Source organism: Miscanthus floridulus, chromosome 7, assembly GCF_019320115.1.
Source record: "Miscanthus floridulus cultivar M001 chromosome 7, ASM1932011v1, whole genome shotgun sequence".
In the NCBI taxonomy this organism is placed as follows: domain Eukaryota; kingdom Viridiplantae; phylum Streptophyta; class Magnoliopsida; order Poales; family Poaceae; genus Miscanthus; species Miscanthus floridulus.
In genome coordinates this window covers 10,689,415-10,707,621 of record NC_089586.1, presented here as the reverse complement: position 1 = coordinate 10,707,621, position 18,207 = coordinate 10,689,415, and the positions used below count along the sequence as shown (strand labels likewise).

General features: G+C 45.6%; 1 protein-coding gene across 6 annotated transcripts; it reads right to left on the bottom strand.

Moving 5' to 3' along the window:
* Nucleotides 1-1,314: 1,314 nt before the first annotated feature.
* Nucleotides 1,315-13,964, bottom strand: LOC136466517 (tRNA (guanine(26)-N(2))-dimethyltransferase 2-like). 6 transcript variants are annotated; one of them, XM_066464951.1, is made up of 13 exons: nt 13,595-13,964; nt 13,100-13,184; nt 12,938-12,999; nt 12,494-12,581; nt 12,273-12,385; nt 11,120-11,259; nt 10,968-11,040; nt 10,752-10,840; nt 10,517-10,622; nt 10,239-10,451; nt 8,622-8,816; nt 8,469-8,546; nt 1,315-1,922 (listed from the first exon to the last, which is right to left on the bottom strand). In XM_066464951.1, exons 1-13 carry the CDS (start codon nt 13,811-13,813, stop codon nt 1,782-1,784), a joined length of 1,602 nt encoding a protein of 533 aa, XP_066321048.1. In that variant the 5' UTR covers nt 13,814-13,964; the 3' UTR covers nt 1,315-1,781. The 6 variants fall into 6 exon arrangements, with proteins under 6 accessions (XP_066321048.1, XP_066321047.1, XP_066321046.1 ...); XM_066464950.1 differs by having other exon boundaries at nt 12,273-12,394; nt 12,938-12,996; XM_066464949.1 differs by having other exon boundaries at nt 1,316-1,922; nt 12,273-12,394.
* Nucleotides 13,965-18,207: the final 4,243 nt, after the last annotated feature.

The window sequence follows — 18,207 nt, the reverse complement described above, 5'->3', positions numbered from 1 at the left end:
GTTTTATATAGTGCCACGTAATTTTAAAACAACTTAATAGACAACATGTACAATGGTTGTTTTTAAGTTATCTCGTAGTAACTTACAATTCTTTAATTTATGCATTCAATAAAAATAAAGTTGTGAGTTGCATGGCAACAATAATTCATACAATGGTAGAATAGTTGTCTCATAATTCTAAATTTTAGCTTATAAGGTGGTTGTTTCGCGGAACAACGACCTCTTACTCTCTTCTCTCTCTTTCCTTCACATCAGCAAAAATCCTACGTGGCAATATATCTACCCTACCTAAGGTAGTTTTCAGTACAAGATACATGTCGGAGATGGAGGTGTTCAACTGCAGATGACACTTGACAAGGAGCTATTTGACTCCGTATGACCTCGCCCGACATTATGCGATGATTCTTTGATCAGGCAAATATTACGCATTGCGATTACATGGATATGTCATTTCTTCCAGATGAGAAAGACGTCCAAGCGCTGACTGACTTATTTTAGACATTCTAAACGTCTATTATTATTAATGGACAGCTTAGGGTTATTTAACTTAGTTTGTATTATGGTGATTGTCAAAACATACGAAGTCTTTGCTTTATTTGTTTATTTACCAACATTGAGATGTGGCAGCATATTATGCCAAGGGTTACATTACCACAGTTGATTATCGTGTGTTTGTGGTGTGTGAAGTGCTAATTAAGTTTTAGGACCCGTTTGGCGCTGCTCCTGGCGGCTCCGGCTCCTCACCTCGAGGTACTGTAGCATCACTGTAGCAAGAGCCATTTCGGAAATCGAGGCGCAAAATGAACTAAAAAGAAGCCGAAAAGAGGAGCCGGTGAAGCCACAATTTCGAGCTCCGCCGGCTCCGTACTACAGTGCATGAACAGTCCCGGAGCTAAAGCCTCTAGGAGCTCCTCCAAACGGGTCCTTATTCTCAATAGAAACTGCCATAAGAAACTATTTCTCTTTGCGGGATTGGAATGGTTAGGTAGAAACTATTTCTCTTGCGGAATTGCACTCTCTCTTCTAGAACTACAGGTAGGAGCTATACGTTGGGACTGTCCTGTCACCTGTGATACCAAAAATCTAAAGCGGACCGTTATTGCCTGAGGAGCCCAAACTAGGCAGCGTTGGGTGAGAAACATAGGGGGCATTTGCCATGGGCCCATCGCACAGACCACGTGGGCCTACATGGCAGTTGGAGTAGAGAGGAAGGAAATTGCAAGGAGCCGAGAATGCAGGGCTAGGTCACATCAAGCATACAAGCCGTGACAAGGAAATTGATCCTTCAACATAAAGTTTAGTGAAATCTTTCGTCTATCGTGCTTGTATATATGGACTTCTTTTTCCCATTTGTCAAAACATGTGATACATATGCTCTCCATCAAGTCATTTTTTTTTTGGCAGAGATCAACTCTGTTTTTATATAAGATAAGAAAGCAAGTAAATAGTACATGAGCTTAGTGGGATTCCATCTTACAAGGTAAGCGCAAAAGAAAATAGCTACTACTACTAAGTGGCAAACTACTATTACTTCAAATTTTGCCAATATCAGTTGCCAGCACATTGCTAGGTTTGAAGCTTCGCCGATTAACTCTGCATCGAGTCACCAATGAGCGTATCATGAACTGTGCCTCAGATTTGGATATTTCTGTTATGGTTAAAGCGTGACATTCAGACAAGCTAGTGTACTTTTCGCACCTACAAACATGGTTTGCCAGCCAGAAGTCTGTATGATGCTTGGCTCCAAACACCCTTGTCCATCTTCTGGCGTGGAGATCTTGTCAGTTACGATTATTATTCATCTGAAATGTTTTCGGATGCCTACCAGCCTTTGTCCCAGGACCCCAATACTTCTCAGGATTTGGCATGAATCTTGGGCTCTTCCGAGTGACTGAGGCCTGAGGTACTTTGGAAAATTTTGCCTGGCAGTAATTCAAAAAAACAAAATAATGAAAATGTTAAATGAGGAACAAATGTTAACTCCGTCCTATTTTTTTTTTTTTTCTGAATGATTATTATAATAGCAAGAGGAGCATTTGGTTCATCAAACATGTCAAAAACTACACATGACAAATATGACAAAAATTACTAGAAGAAACCAGAATCAAGAACAAGAAAAATTTAACAATCCCAAAAAAATATTTATTCCTAAAATTATCTTTTAGAAATCAAATTAAACATGCGGAGAAGTTGTGTAGTCAGCTACAGAGCTCTTAGCTCAGCTCAAGCTTAACTGTGGCCACTATGGTTAATATTACTTTTCAGAGCCTACATGTACCTTGGCCATTAGGCATTTGAGGGCGCACTGGATTGATGTCATTCTGTGCCAAGCCAAATAGTTGGCCAGCCAAACTTTGGCGACCGAATCCCCAGCCCAAGAATTGGCCATGCATCGGCCAGAAAATGAACTACGCGTTGGCCACGTGATACTGGGCAAGCCAAAATGCGGCTGGGATCCAAACTACTATCCTGCCTACGGTCAATGGCCAATTTTTGGCTGGGCAGGCTTGGGCATCAATCCAAACGAGCCCATCCCAGGGGCAGCCCCTCAAGACGAGCAGCCAGCCTGAGTTAGGCTGTTTGTTTCTCTCTTTTCAAGTCAACTCCCTACATGGAGAGTACTGATCCCATTCTCATATACCTGATCACTAAAGAAGTCCCTCAATTTCCTGACCACAGTTTTTGTTGGCCCACAGGATCACCGGTTTAGGTGAGTGAACCACTCACCAATCTTACCGAGCATCCGCTAGTGTTGCCGAGCACCCACTAGCCGTGCCGACCACGAACAAGCGTTGTCCGTCCCCACGCACTATGGCTAGAGCTTGAAGAAGGGAAAACAGAGCATGCACACACAGTACAAGACACCAGCGTTGCCCGAAGCCCTGTCTGGGAGATGGCAAATCTGAACTCTCTTTACTGAGTTGTTGTGTTAGTCTATTTATACAACTCTATCCATCTAGTCCCAGTACAGCTGCCCTGCTGCAACAGTGACTAGATAACATATAGGACTGACTCTGTGCCAGCCTCTGCATGTGGCTACAGTGCTGCAGGTGAGCCGCTGCAGCGCTACAGTGTTGCAGGTGAGCCGTGCGGCGCCTGCGCCTGCAGCGGCTACAGTATCACAACAGGGGGGCCTTTCAGGGCCGCCTTCCCTTGCTGTGCTCACATAAGGCAGCAGTAGATTATCTAACAATCTTTCCCTAATCCTACTGCTAACCCTTGTACCCCCTCCATGCCGATCATCTCCTTCAGCTCCGTGAGTCGAAGGCGTCCGAGCGGCTTGGTGAGGACGTCCGCGAGTTGCCGACCAGTTTCGACGAACTCAATGATGATCTGCCCTCCATCGATACAGTCCCTGAGGAAGTGGAACTTCACGTCGATATGTTTACTCCGGTCGTGCAGAACCGGATTCTTCGCGAGGGCGATGGCGGGCTGGTTGTCCACCATCAGGGCTGGTGGGTGAGCTTCCATGCCGGTCAGCTCGCCTAGTAGCCGGCGCAGCCACACAACTTGGCACGCCGCTGTGGCCGCCGCTACGTACTCTGCCTCGCACGTAGATAATGCCACAACCTTCTGTTTCAGCGACAGCTATGAAACTGAGGCTGACCCGAGGAAGACGAGCACACCAGAGGTGCTCCGGTAGAGTGTTGCATCCACCTTCGCCGCGGTGCTGGCCTTCGTCAGCTTCAGCCGCTCCTCCATCGGAGTCACGCAAGGCTTGCACTCAGCCATGCCGCTCCGCTCCAACAACTTGGAGGCATACGCGCTCTGACCGAGCGTGAGTTCCTCCTTCCCCTGTCTCACCTCAATGCCGAGGTAGTAGGAGAGTGCGCCGAAATCGCTCATTCGAAAACGAGCCGCCATCTCGCGCTTGAAGCTGTTGATGTCCTCCGTGCGCGGGCCGGTGACGATCAAGTCATCCGCACACACGCCAACGACGAGCTCCTCCTTCCCCCGTCGCCGCATGTAGAGCACGTGCTCGGTTGCGCACCGTTGAAACCCAAGCTCGCCCAGCGTGACGTCAAGCTTGGCGTTCCATGCTCGTGGGGCCTGCTGTAGCCCGTAGAGCGCCTTGCGCAGTTGGAGCACCCTGTGCTCCTCTCCCTTGACGGCGAAACCCGGAGGTTGCCTGACAAAGACCGTCTCCGCCAGCGCCGATTTAACGTCTAAGTGATGGACGCGCCAGTCCTTTGCTGCTGCCAAGGAGTAGCAAATGAACGGACTCCATGCGCGCTACTGGCACAAAGACTTCCTCGAAGTCTACCCTCGCGCTGAACAAAGCCTCGAGCGACGAGGCGCGCCTTGTGCTTGACAATGGCGCCGAGCTCGTCCCACTTGAGCTTGTACACCCACTTTAGGCTGATCGGACGACATCCTGGAGGTGGATCGACGAGCTGCCATGTCTCGTTTTCCTCGATCGCCTTCATCTCCTCCAGCATCGCCCGTCGCCAGTTTTCGTCCCGCTCGGCTAGCACGAACGTGGGTGGTTCCTCTGCACTGACGAGCAGCAGCACTGCGTCATTGAGCAGCCGACCAGCCAGTCCTGAGGGTCCTGTGCCGCCGACGATGTCGTCCAGCCTGCGGAACCGCACCTCCTCACCTTCGTGGAAGGCATCCACGAACTCAGTGATGTCACTTGGAGGTGAGACGAACTCAATCGACGTCGATGGAGTTCCCTGTTCCGCCTGAGTGCTCGACATAGCACCTTGAGCGCTCGGCACCCTGGTTGCAGTGCTCGGCACTACTTTTGGACAGCTCGTCATTACTCCTGCAGTGTTCGGCCACACTATAGGAGTGCTCAGCCTCAGACTTGGAGTGGTCGGCACCACTGCAAGACGTCTTGGTTCCGCCACGGGAGTGCTCGGCACCCGTCCTGGAGTGGTCGCCACCACTACAGAACCTCCCGGCACCACTCCTGGTGTGCTCGGCATCCCTCTAGAAGTGCTCAGCACTTCTCCCGGAGTGCTCGGCATCCCTCCCGAAGTGCTTGGCACTGCCCCGAGAGTGCTCAGCTCTGCCGCTGGAGTGCTTGGCACTCCTCCCGGAGTGCTCGGCACCCCTCTTCCCCAGCGTCTCCACCACCGTGGATGACCAAGTGTTCGACGACGAAGGTGCTGGTGAAGCCGCCAGCTTCCCTCGTGCTCGGACTGCTCTAGTCCCAAGCCGCCTCCTCATCGAACACGACGTCGCGCGAGACAAGCACCTTGTCTCCGCGTGGGTCGTAGAGCCGGTACGCCTTGGTACACTCCGCGTAGCCCAGGAACACCATGGGTGTGCTCCTGTCCTCCAGCTTGGTGAGGTTCGGCTTCGTCTTCCTGACGTGGCAGATGCAGCCGAATGTCCGGAGGAAGGACACGCTCGGCTTGTGCCCATACCAAGCTTCGAACGACGTCTTGCCCATCAAGGCTTTGGTCAGAGCGCGGTTGAGGATGAACACCGCCGTGGTCACCGCCTCCCCCCAGAACCTTGCCGACATGCCTTTGGCCTTCATCATGGATCGGGTCGTGCCGACCACCGTCTGGTTCCGTCGCTCCACCACGCCATTCTGTTGTGGCGAGTACTGCGCGGTGTGGTGTCGCTCCACACCCTGATCCGCGCAGTACGCAACGAACTCCATTGAAGTGAATTCGCCGCCGCGATCAGTCCTCAGCACACGGAGCTTCTTGCCGCTCTCGGCCTCCGCGCGCATCTTGAACTTCTTGATCACCGCCGCCGCTTCGTCCTTGCTCGTCAGGAGTTGCAGCCACATGTAGTGACTGCACTCATCCACGAGCAGGAGAAAGTACCGCCGACCACCGTTTGTAGCAGGCGTGATCGGCCCGTAGTGGTCGCCGTGGACAAGCTCGAGAGCGTCCTTCGCGCGATACTTGGCCGCCTTTGGGAAAGGTAGCCTCCTCTGCTTCCCGGCTAGGCAGCTGTCACACAGCTCGCCTCCGTGCTTGATGTGGGGTAGCCCTCGGACCATCTTCTGCAGCCGACCAAGCGCGTCGAAGCTGAGATGTCCAAACCGGGCATGCCACATCCACGGTTCCTCAAAGTGCCATGCCGCCAGGCACACCGGCTGCTCTACCTTCAGGTCGAGCAGGTACAACCGGTTCAGGGACCTCTTCACCTTGGCGAGAAGTCGCTGCTCCCGGTCCCTGATCCTAAGGACCCCGTCCTTGATCAGTACCTCACTACCGCGCTTACCCAGCTGACCAATGCTGATGATGCTGGAACACAGCTGCGGGATGTAATATACATCCGTTAGCGCGCGGTGTTGCCCGTTCTGGCACCTGAAGATGATGATGCCGCGCCCTTGGATTGCCACCCGTGAGCCGTCACCAAACTTCACCGTACCGGTAACATCGTCGTCGAGCTCGGAGAAGGATTTCTTGGAGCCCGTCATGTGGTTGTTGGCACCAGAGTCCAGATACCACCGTTGCTCCTGGTCGGCGCCCACACGTCCAAGGTGGACTTGGGCGCGTGGTTCGTCGAGGTTGACAGTCTTCAGGTCCTTCCACCGTCGTCGCCTCCTCCCTCTCCTCGGCCTCGACGTCGTGCAGTGCACAGAACGTCGCCACCAGGATAGTGGCCTCATCCTCATCATCGGCTTGCGCCAGGTGAGCCTGAGCCTTCTTTTCCTGCTTGCGGTTTGGGCACTCCCATGCCCAATGGCCCATCTTCCCGCAACGCCGGTAGGCGTTGGGGTCGACCTGCTTCTTCTCTGAAGAAGCCTTGCCGCGGCGCTTGCTATCGCCACCGCGGCTGGACTAGGCTACCTTCCCGAAGTTCCTCCGAGCAGCCCACTCATCTTCCGTCAGCAGGAGTTTCCCGCTGTCCTTCATTGCCGTCGCCTGCTCCAGGCGCTCGTCCACCGCCCGCAGATGGCCTGTCACATCCTCAATGGTAAGGGTGGACAAGTCCAGCATCGTCTCTATGGAGAGAGCAATCTGGATGTACTTTGTCGGCGCGGAGTGGAGGTACTTGGAGACCGCCTCCTCTTCGTCGATGGTGACACCGTGGCTCTTCAGCTTGCTGATGAGCGTCTACAGGCGGAGGGAGAAGTCCTCCACCGTTTCACCATCCTTGAACTTGAGGTTGGCGTACCCCTAATTCAGAAGCTGGGCCGTCGCCTTCTTTGCGCGGTCGGAACCGACGCGCATCGCCGCAATAGCCTCCCACGCCTCCTTAGCCGAGCTCTTCGCCCCAACGGCTCCCTGTACTCCGCCGGTACAGCAGCGAGGATAGCCTCCAACACTGACATGTCATCTTATTCATTGTCGGTGCCCTTGTCAATAACATTCTAGAGCCGTCGGGCTCTGAGCTTGACATTCATGGTCACCGACCACTCTACATAGTTGGTGCGAGTCAGCGTCGACCAATTGGTGCCGCTGATCTCCCGCACCGTACGAACGACGACCTCCTGTCATGGCTGGACAGCCACAGCAGTGCCACTGCTGTTGCCCATCTCCGAAACCGCCCGTCATCGCCAGCGGTTAGTCTGGCGACGGCGCTTGTACGGCTCCGATACCACTTGTTGGCCCACAGGATCACCGGCTCAGGTGAGTGAACCACTCACCAGTCTTGCCGAGCACCCGCTAATGTTGCCGAGCACCCACTAGCCGTGCCGACCACGAACAAGCGTTGTCCGTCCCCACGCACTATGGCTAGAGCTTGAAGAAGAAGAGAGAACGGAGCATGCACACACAGTACAAGACACCAGCGTTGGCCGAAGCCTTGTCTGGGAGATGATAAATCTGAACTCTCTTTGCTGAGTTGTCATGGTAGTCTATTTATACAACTCTATCCATCTAGTCCCAGTACAACTGCCCTACTGTAACAGTGACTAGATAACATACAGGGCTGACTCTGCGCCGGCCTCTGCATGTGGCTACAGTGAGCCGTGCGGCGTCTGCACCTGCAGCGGCTACAGTATCACAGCAGGGGCCTTCCGGCGCCGTCTTCCCTTGTTGTGTTCACACTAGGAAGCAGTAGATTATCTAACAGTTTTTCATTCCCTAACCCAACATTTCTCCTTAGACACCAGCCACCAAGTTGCCAATTTGGCATGGCACCTGACCGTCGAGGGTGTCAACCTCACACCAACTAAGCCAATCAGAAACACAGATAAAATGCCCCAATACAAAGGGCTGGTCCGAACAGATGGAGCAGATAATTTAGTATAAAGGGCGGCTACAAACTGATGTTGATTTTCTACACTTTGTTCATAAGGGGTTATTAACATTTTGATTAGCCAGACTGACTAGATCTTCTACAAAAAAGCATGTCACCCCAATCCAAGTCTACTCCCCTTCTAAGGAGCCAACGCCGTCCGGGTATCTTCCCAGTAGTGCTTACCCCATTAATGAACCAAGTTCATAATATGCAGCTTAGTTGTCCTATACAGAGGTTGCTGCTTTTGCATAATAACTTTTTTCACACAATTTTTTCAAAGAAATGATGCAAAACTGTGATTTATCAGCTACCTGCAATTTAGGCTCTTGGGAAAGTATCACATTGCCTGGATGATTTCCAGGTCGATGTTTAACTGGGTGAAGCTTAACCTGCAAAACAATGTTACTAATCAATCAGCCAAACATGATTGATTAGCCTAGATAAAACAAAGAAATGAATCATACCCAGCATCGCATGATGTCCCAGATCACTGACATTGGGGCATCTGTTTTAAGAGCTAGTGGATCCACATGACTTCCTGATACTTGATACCCAGCATTTCTGATAGCAGATTGTAACATAACCATGGTTGGATTAGTGCACTTCAGTATTGCACACAAATTATGAAGACTCACAAATAAAGGTGCCTCCAGCAATTCCTGCATGAAAACATGCAACATGATTCATCAATCCACAAGTACCATAAGTATCTATGGAACTATTAATCCATAGATGTGAAAATGTTTACATGTATATTTAACTTGGACTAAAAACAAACATTCTTTATTTCAGTGCCTGATATTGAAAGGAAAAAGTAATAACAGCCATCATAATTCGTGGCATTTGTGTCAAAAAGAATCAAAAGCTTGACCTTCAAGGACACTTCAGGTTAGCTCTTTTTTTAAGTTAGAAATTTACAACATTGTTTCCAACAGGGCGGAGAGAGAAACCTCTAACTCTAGGTCCATCACGATTTTGTATAATCAGCATGTCTTCATTTTTCTTTGAATCATTGAATTTAAAGCATATATCATATATGTGAGACAAATTCTACTATTTCTTTATTCGATATTATCTCATCTAATTGCATTTACTTCAGGAGCTAATGAAACAATTTTAAAGTCACAAAAGTGATAGTAGACAGTAGATCCCGCTGACAGTAGACTCTAAAGAATCAAGAAAGAGGATATGTGACTAGCTCCTTGTATGTCAGCCATATGCTTTTAAATAAGGATAAAAGGAAAGGAGAGGAGCAAATATTACATTCTGACCATAATCTTTGAGATATTTGTACTACAATTTGGTGGAGAAACTGACAGCCTTGGGGAGTGGACCAGGTGCAACAGGAATAAAGAACAGGAACAAGCGATCCAGTTCATCTAGGCAGATGTTTAATAATGATTCAGTTTCTACAGTAATATCTAACAGAGGCATACCCAGTTCAATGATGGCTCCACATGAGAGGAATAAGGGAGGAGACTGATAGAGGGATCGTCTCAGATTCACATGTATTAATTGTAGGATGCCAGTTCCTTTAGTTAAATTAAAATAAGACAAGAAGATGGATTAGAAAATGATTGGTGGCACTCCTGAATAGAACTCAACATCGCTCAAACATATGTCTAAACAGTGCAAAATGCCTTGGAATAGATAAATGTTTTTCATTCATCCAATAAATGACACAAACTGGTGTCCAGGCGGCAATTATGCCCATAAAAATGTATCATATGTTGTCAAAGATTTATGGAGCTTGAAGAACAGAGAGACAAAAATTATCATATTATTTGTTAATGGTGGTGAGCAAGCAGCAGGTAGTGAAAAAAATTTGCCCTCAGAAGAGATCACCTACTTGGTCAGGCAGAAGATGCAAGAATACAATGAAGCATTCCATGTCGAGAACAAAACAAAACAAAGTTATGTATCAAGATGGAATGTAGCTGGACAAGAATTTCCTGGTAGATCTACAGATCTACCATACATAACATAGCCTATTCTATCTAACACCAACTTACAAGATCGATCCTTCCAATTTTCCCATCTATGTCAGTTGCACTGTGTACGGCAGAAGAAAAGGGCATTACCTCTGAGACTGATGTTAGTATAGCCGAAATTTTTGGATAAGCTGGATATGCTTCTCTCATAGCATGAATATCTGATAATATTGAGGTAGCCCATTTCTTGTCATGTATTGGATCACTCCAAATAGGTCCCCCCATAACAAATTTATGGCCACATTCAGAACATACTTCAGGCACAGTAGGGCAAAAATTTGGTACAGCAATGTTTCTCTCATCCTGGATCAAATGATTATAACATTAAAACACATGCAAGACAAATAAAAGAAGATAAGAAAGACTACCTTTGAATTAATTCTTCCAATATTTTGTAGGTGAAATGAATTGCATCCAGTGCATTGGTAAACATGTGCCAATTTGAGTGGTGAGCTTTTTACTGTACTAGCCGAGCTGAATAGAATAAGGAACATTGGTAAAGATATGTTATTAGATACCAAAAAAGTACCATCATAGAGAAAACAACACACCTTCACCATAAGGAAAAGAATGTATCAGGAAAAGATGGAAGCAGGAAACAACGTGAAGATTCGCACAAAAACCCTAATGTAGAAATCCATGTGTACTGATATTATAGGAACTATGTAGCGCTTGTGACGGATTGCATGTGACTGCAAGGCAACAAGAAAAATGTAACCGAGATCATCATCATGAACATATAGGAACACAGGAAATCAAGCTCAAGATCATTCATCATGAATATATATGGGGGCACGAGAAAACAATCTCATGTCTTACCTCAATGCAGGCAAGAAGAATCCTCAGCGCCATCTCATGGCAGTGTTTACCTCTTAATGGATAAGAACCATACCTGCAAGTTATCATGAGTATAACTCCAGTAAGTCCTGCAGATAGCAATTCATATTTAATTCTGAAACTGAAAATCTCACTTAGAAAAACAAACTTCTGCATTTCCACCAGCAAGCACTGCCATATCTGTAGCTGAGCACATCAAGGTACCCCCATCTGCTACACATTGAACCGCCGAATCAAGGAATGCAGCTGGTGATCCATAAGGATCAAGGTCAACCTGATTCAGCTTGTAAAGGACATTAGGACATAATTCAAATCATGTCAACCCATATTATTTCCTTATGCTTAAATCAGAATGAGCCATTTGCAGGTGGCAAATACATGACATGTACATTACATAATTTGAACAATTCACTCCTTCCGTTAGTAAATGCCTCTGTCGCTTCCTTGTGTTACAAATTTCCACGGATTTAATACTATGTAATCAAATACCTAAATCAGTCATATGAACTGAACAGATGTAAATTCGTCACCAAAAGCACTTCCATGATAAAATGTCCCTAATATTAAACCTCCCTCCCTCTAGCGCAACCAAGAGCATTAGGCAGGCTTTTTTTTTTTTGGTACAGGGGATCAATAGACACTACATGGCCTTTCCTGTGCTTGTTTGAGTAATTAAGTTAGCTAGCAAGACAGACCAGTGCAAAACTGCAATGTGAGAGGCTTTTAAAGGGGTAGAAATGTACATATTGAATTCTGAAGTCTAAACTAGCGAACAAACTTTCAAATCAACCTGCTCCTTCTAAACCCACCAGGTCTTATACTATTATGAGGTTGTTCACATTACTGCATGCAATGTTTCTAATCCATGCCAGGGTTTATGTGAACACATTGTTGTCCTATGTGCTGTGTGTTATTGATTAATGATCACCTAAAGATGCACACACGTTGTGTGTGTGTGTGGCTGCTCGGTGCTTATAGGGGCCCTCCCTTCAGGGGCGGAGGGAGGGAGGCTGAGGGGGGCCAAGCACCCCCTATGCTAGATGAATCTCTCTTATGCAGATGATATTTTGCTATATAATTTAGTACAAAATATTGATTTGTCTCCCCTAATAACATATCTTTTGAGCACTTGGCCCCTCCTATCAGTAATTTCTGCCTTTCTGGCTCCGCCCCTGCCTCCTTGCCTGCCACAGCCATCTTTGAGAAAGTCCCAAGGATGGTAGGGTACCATGTACCAGTGGTGCTGAAAAAAAGAAAGCACATATGGAAATAGAAAGAAGGTAGTACCACATCAAATTCTTTTGGATGCATGAGCATGTAGACACGTGCATCAGCGTGATGTGGTACCACCTTTGAAGATGCAAGACTGCCATTGTGCTGTATATTTTTCTTGCAGGCTTCTACAGCAGCTACAGTTTAGCAAGTATTAATCAGTCTAATAAAATATAAGCTTTGTACTTCAGTCTATAAAATATCTACAATACTGATGCTGAAAGAAACCAGTGCACCTTCATTATTGTCAACAGCAGTAACTTCACCGATTCCATCTACCTCAACAGCATACCTAATGGCTCTTAGTCCTGATGCAGCTAACGCCTGCAAAAATAATAAGACTAGGACTAGGATCAGCACTGTTATGCCAGCAGCACTTTGATCGTTTACTGAAAGCTAAGATGAATCAAATTAGAAGCAAATTATTTCACAAGGAACAGTAGAAACAGATATCCTTTCCTTTCAAACATATATGGTGACATCATATAAACTCATAACTAATCATAAATTCTGTAATGATCTATCAATCATATCTGCATAGAAGAATACAGCATACAGACATTACAGTAGGCATCACTAGAAACACACAAAGGGATTAAAAAAGCGAAATATTGCACTAATTACCAATTAAATGTAGGGGGTATATAACCATATAATAGTAGTAAACCAAAAAACCCCACCTCAAGAACTTTTGGCTCTTTATACTTAGCTTGCTCGCTCAATGTAGTGTCTTTTGTTCCTGCTATCATATTTTGCAGTATTTCAGTATTGCTGCCCAGTCGGAAGCAGTTGAAGTATACTGGTGTACAAGTAAAATATCGGTACTGGTGCGAGCTCAATACCTTTTCTTGATCGGGTGGCATATTCTTCATGTCTTTTCAAAATAAATGATCTCAGTACAGCAATAGAAATATCTCTATTGTTAACCTAGCAAGAAATGCTCTCTCTTAAGATCATAATAAATCAAAACAAAAACACCACTCTAAAGCCATTTTTGCATAAAAATTCAAACCACGACAACTAAAGACAACTTCTGGGACCTAAACTACTGTAAAATTAATAATTGGTGAGAGGAAATGTACTAGAAAAAAAGCCACAACACTAAGCGTCTAAATTTCACGGTTCATATAGGAAATGAAGAGCAACGTTAGCACCCTAATATGAATTGGAGCTAAACGCTGAGAACATAAAAGGTACCAGATTGCTCTTCGACCACTCGGCTTCTATGCTACAGTAGAAGATAACCCATGTTTGAATAAATCGATGACATCAATTTAAAATACGGAGTATCATTTTGTTCTTAGAAAATTGAATATAAAAATCCCAAGAACACAGACCTGGGCCTTGTTGTAGAAGACCGAGTTCGACTCGTCCAAAAAGATCTCCGCTTTCCCTTCCCTGATGGTGGTCTGGGGGCCGCCGCCGGCGGCGGAAGGCTCGGACGGGGACGGAGAGGCGGAGGAGAATGCGAGGTGGAGGCAAAGGACTTGATTCGCCGGTTGGTTGATGCGCCGGTTGAGGAGCCCTGACCGCGAGAAGCCTAATGCAGGGGTCATCGGTTTACGGCGGCGGAGTACGGCGAGCCGCCGGTGAAAGTGGTCCGTGGTGGTTTTAGGGGAATTTCAGTGTGTGGGTCTGTACTCTGTACGATTGGATGGGCGGCAGATTTTTCTAGCTCCAGGGAGCAGCACTCGTGTCCCTCTCTGTTTTTTTTTTCTTCCCCCCTGTACCGAGGATTCCCGGCAAGCCGAAACTAAAATATCAAGAAATTCGTGCCTCAAAATAAGGGAAAGGGCAACGCAATCCGAAAAATGTCTTGCAGCATCTATATGCTGAGCAGCTACTCAACACCTTCACTTGTTTGTTTCAGCCAAACTTATTCAATCCATCAATAATGTTTTTTTCTCTAAAAAAATCAACACCAGCCAGCCCAAACCAGCACCAGCACCAGCACCGACCAGCGAACACGCTGACTATCTGCACCGTCAATCAGTGATCTCGAGATCTGTGTCACCTTTACCCTTCCTTGTATTCTATCTGTATTTCTATTTTTTTCTTTGAATGTATCACAACAGCAGTACAGCAGCACCCACCCACGTGCTGCCTCCCCCCTCACTCTCACACCAGTCTGTACCATTCGCAGTAATTTTTTTGGGCCCACCCACTTGGTTTGCTGCTGTTTTTTTTACGTCTCTCAATTCGGTACAGTTATAGTATACGCTCATGTACAGACTCATACCCACTCTACACACACCATACTTACACCACGCGTACACAAATAGACCTATAGCTATACGCATGAGAGGCAACATAATTTTATTTGGGGGCGAACCCCGATGAGAGACGTGAGTGCGAATGCTGGGATTCGAACTCGCGGCAGCTGCAAGCCCACCGGCTGTGCTAGCCATCCAAGTGCTGCAAGGTTCTCTTTTGACAACAACTTTGCTGCTGTTGAGTTCTTGATCTTTCCCAGTCTTACACCGATTATTTTTTCGGTTAACTATTTTATCATTTCCTTTTTCCCACATACTTCATCCATTTTTACTAATCTTTCTTTATTTACATTTCTCAATGATTAAGTAAGTATATCATTATTTTTTCATTTATTTCACCCATTATATATTTTTCATAATTACTCTTTCCAACGATCTGCAACACCTTTTGTTCTACCCATTTCTTGATTTATTTCCTGTAAATCTTTCGCATGCCTTTCTAAGTACATAAACCCTCTTCGCACTATTTGCAATATCTTTCACACGCATTTTCACTTTTTTATTTATTTATATTTAAAGAATACATAAATACATATTTTATAGTTTTTTATATTTTTAAAAATTATTTTGGGGCACGCTAAGCAACACTTTTTATCCTACTTTTGTTTATTTATTTTATTTAAGTAGTGGTAAAAATATATAAAAAGGACTGCCAGTATCTCGATGGTACATCTAAGAACAGCATGTTAGTTCTAGACTTATCTTACAAACATCACCTCGCCATCAATTTCAAGTAACGTTACTACTGCTGTTATAGATCAGAAGTTGTCATTCCAATAGATAAGACCTCACTAGGACACTAGCTATTATAATTTTTAGTTTCAGTATGTCAAACTTCACTTCTTTATATTCAGAATATAGAGCTAGAGCTAGCATAATGCGTTAGTCCTAGCATATTGACAAAAGTTGGCTTGCACCATGTGGCGCCATTGCTTGCTGGCCTGGCGCACCTCTGGTGGTCTGAAGAACAGCTTGCGGCAGAGAGGGATTGTAGGAATGCGAAATGGTGAAGAGCTTCAGCTGTCAACAGAGTGAAGAGGTCCGGTGAGCCGTTAATAAAAAGATTGATCTCGAATGTGGACAAGAAAAAAAAAGTTAGGAAAATTTCATTTGCACAACCGAGACAAAAAAAAAAGAGGGCAGAACAGGAAAACCCCATAAGATTTCAGATGATAATTCAACATTTCACCTATGTCGGCTAGATTGATCTTCTATGCAGCTAACCATTACGGACAATGTGCTTCCTTCATTTAGAGGAGTATTTGCAATGAATTGTGCAATAACAGCAATTTTAAGAATCTGTCCGAATGAAGGTAGGCAGAAAACAAAAGAGTTTTAATGGTAATATATGGGCACATTCAATTAAAATAATAAAACAGTAGTAGGAATTGGTACTTGGCCCTTATATTTATTCCATAACTGATCGTATATGTTTCAACCCCTTTATGAAATAGGATATAACTCCAAATATTGTGAATTGTGTTGAGTACATCTAAAAACTAGCTTGTGCAAGTAGAATTTTAATCTTCATGGTAAGCGTGCTTAACTCTTAGCTCAAATATGCAACCCCAACTATGTACTATTAATTTATAAGCTCAGATCAATGGAAATCCAAAGATGATTGTAGGTTCAGATACAATCTAGCGCCTGATAGAGAGGACATGCAGCCCATAGCAACTCTAACTAGAAGAACTAAAGAGTAGAACTTGCAAAGAAGATTTTATACTGACACTTAGATTTCTTCAATACATAACTGGGCATATACGACAACCTACTTTAATCTTAGGAACCATAACTATAAGTAGTATATTTGTTGGAAAACAAAACAATACTAAAATCATAATTTTAGTTTTAGATGCTCATAAACTGTGTAGCTAGATATATCAAGATGAATAACAAAGCGGGATATAAAATGAAAAAAAACTAGCTACATAAACCTGCCAGTGTAGCAGGAGGGCATTGAGGAGAAGGACATGAAGCAGTAACAGATTAAACATGGAGAATTATGGAACACAATGTGAAATGCAAGTATCATACTAACCTTTAGATTTTACGACATATAGAGGCTTCCTCTTCAAGATATGGGTACCATTATCTGCATTATAAGACAAAAGTATTGGCAAATTCCATGATGGTAGCACAAGCCATTCTTTTAAATGAGGTACACATTAATACTGCTGTGGAGTACTGATGTCAGATGGGTGCATATATCCCGAGGAGGATTCGACGGCCTGGATAGTAGCCACTCAGCATCTATAGGCCAAAAAAAATGCTTGCAACGCAATCTCTATCACGCTATGGGTCGTGTGTTGGTGCATTCACGTGACCCATCCGTGCGCCGCTCGCCGGGAGGAAGAAAAAAGGTTAGGATTTTAGGGTTAGGGAATCCACTAACCGAGGGTGGTAGAAGAGGCTTCGAGGGCGGTGGTAGTGACCCAATGACAGTGATGGATGAGATGGTGGTCAGGCGGGGCGGTGGGAGATGGTGGCCGAGCGGGGCTAGTGATGGGGGAGTTACGACGCGGGTGATCAGGAGAGGACAGGGTCGAGAGGCAACGGCGGGAGTCGCCGATCACAGGTGGTGGAAGTTGGGGGTGGGGGCGGCGCGAGGATGACACCGGCGAAGTCGCGCTCTCCTCAAACTCACAACCCGTCGCACGTTAACTTCTTCCAAAGGGTAAACCTCTTTTTAAAAAAAACAAATGAAAGGGTAAACCTATGATCAAACTTTAGAGGAGAGATGGAGTGCAAAAGCTGTGGTGAAATGTGATATAGGAAAGCTAGCTCCAAATGCCCACTAAATGGAATTAAGAGCATCTCCACCAGATTGAGAATAAGTGATCTCTTTCCCTAAAACCAGTGATAAAAGATGATTAGAGGGGGGGGGGGGGGGAGCTCCATTAGATGTCTTTTCCTAATTTTTTTCTCAATTGAGAAAACCAACCCCTCACTCCTTCAAAGAAAGGGGCACAACCAGCTCATTTTCTCAATCCCCATTCTTCTCTTCTCCTCTCAATGACATGTAGACACCCACCACCTATCTGCATACGGGCGTGCGAGCAACCATGCCCCGTGTGGGCGAGCCGAAATGCTCTACGCGCTGACGAGCAGTCACGCCCTTGCGCCTGCGCCACTAGGCCCTCTCCGTCGGCATGGAGAGGAATAGGAGAGAGAAAAGAAAGAGGAGGAAGAAAGATATACTACTGGAATCTCGCTTTTTTCTGTGGGTGCAAAAACACACAGAAAAATACGAATACCGTCAGAAAAATATTTTTCTGACGGTGTACCCTCAGAAAAATACCCACAGAAATATAATGACAGAAAAATTCAATTGTTCTGTGTGTTCACCGTCAGAAATAATTTTTCTGTGGGTGTTACACGCACAGAAAAATTGCGTTCGCCCAGATTAAAACTAATTTTTCTGTGTGTTAATCCACACAGAAAAAAGAAATAAACGCGCAGAAAAACACGTTTTTTCTGTCGGTCTAGGTAAACTCACAGAAAAATTCATTTCGCCCAGATTAAAAAAAATATTTCTGTGTAACCATACAGTACTTTCTATACATGACCAACAAGGTTTCATTCAAATAATACACAAATCAGTAGTTCATCATGAAACACAAAATTTGCTCCATACATTTTATTTGAAATCTATGCAAAATTTGTCAACTGTTGCA

Bases quoted from the DNA above. Each gene is read 5' to 3' on its own strand.
- LOC136466517 (XM_066464949.1), bottom strand. From the start codon at position 13,813: ATGACCCCTGCATTAGGCTTCTCGCGGTCAGGGCTCCTCAACCGGCGC. The intron at 10,841-10,967 runs GTAAGACATGAG...GTTGCCTTGCAG, and splicing joins TTCTTCTTGCCTGCATTGAG to TCACATGCAATCCGTCACAA. The intron at 10,452-10,516 runs GTAGTCTTTCTT...CATTTGATCCAG, and splicing joins TTGGAAGAATTAATTCAAAG to GATGAGAGAAACATTGCTGT.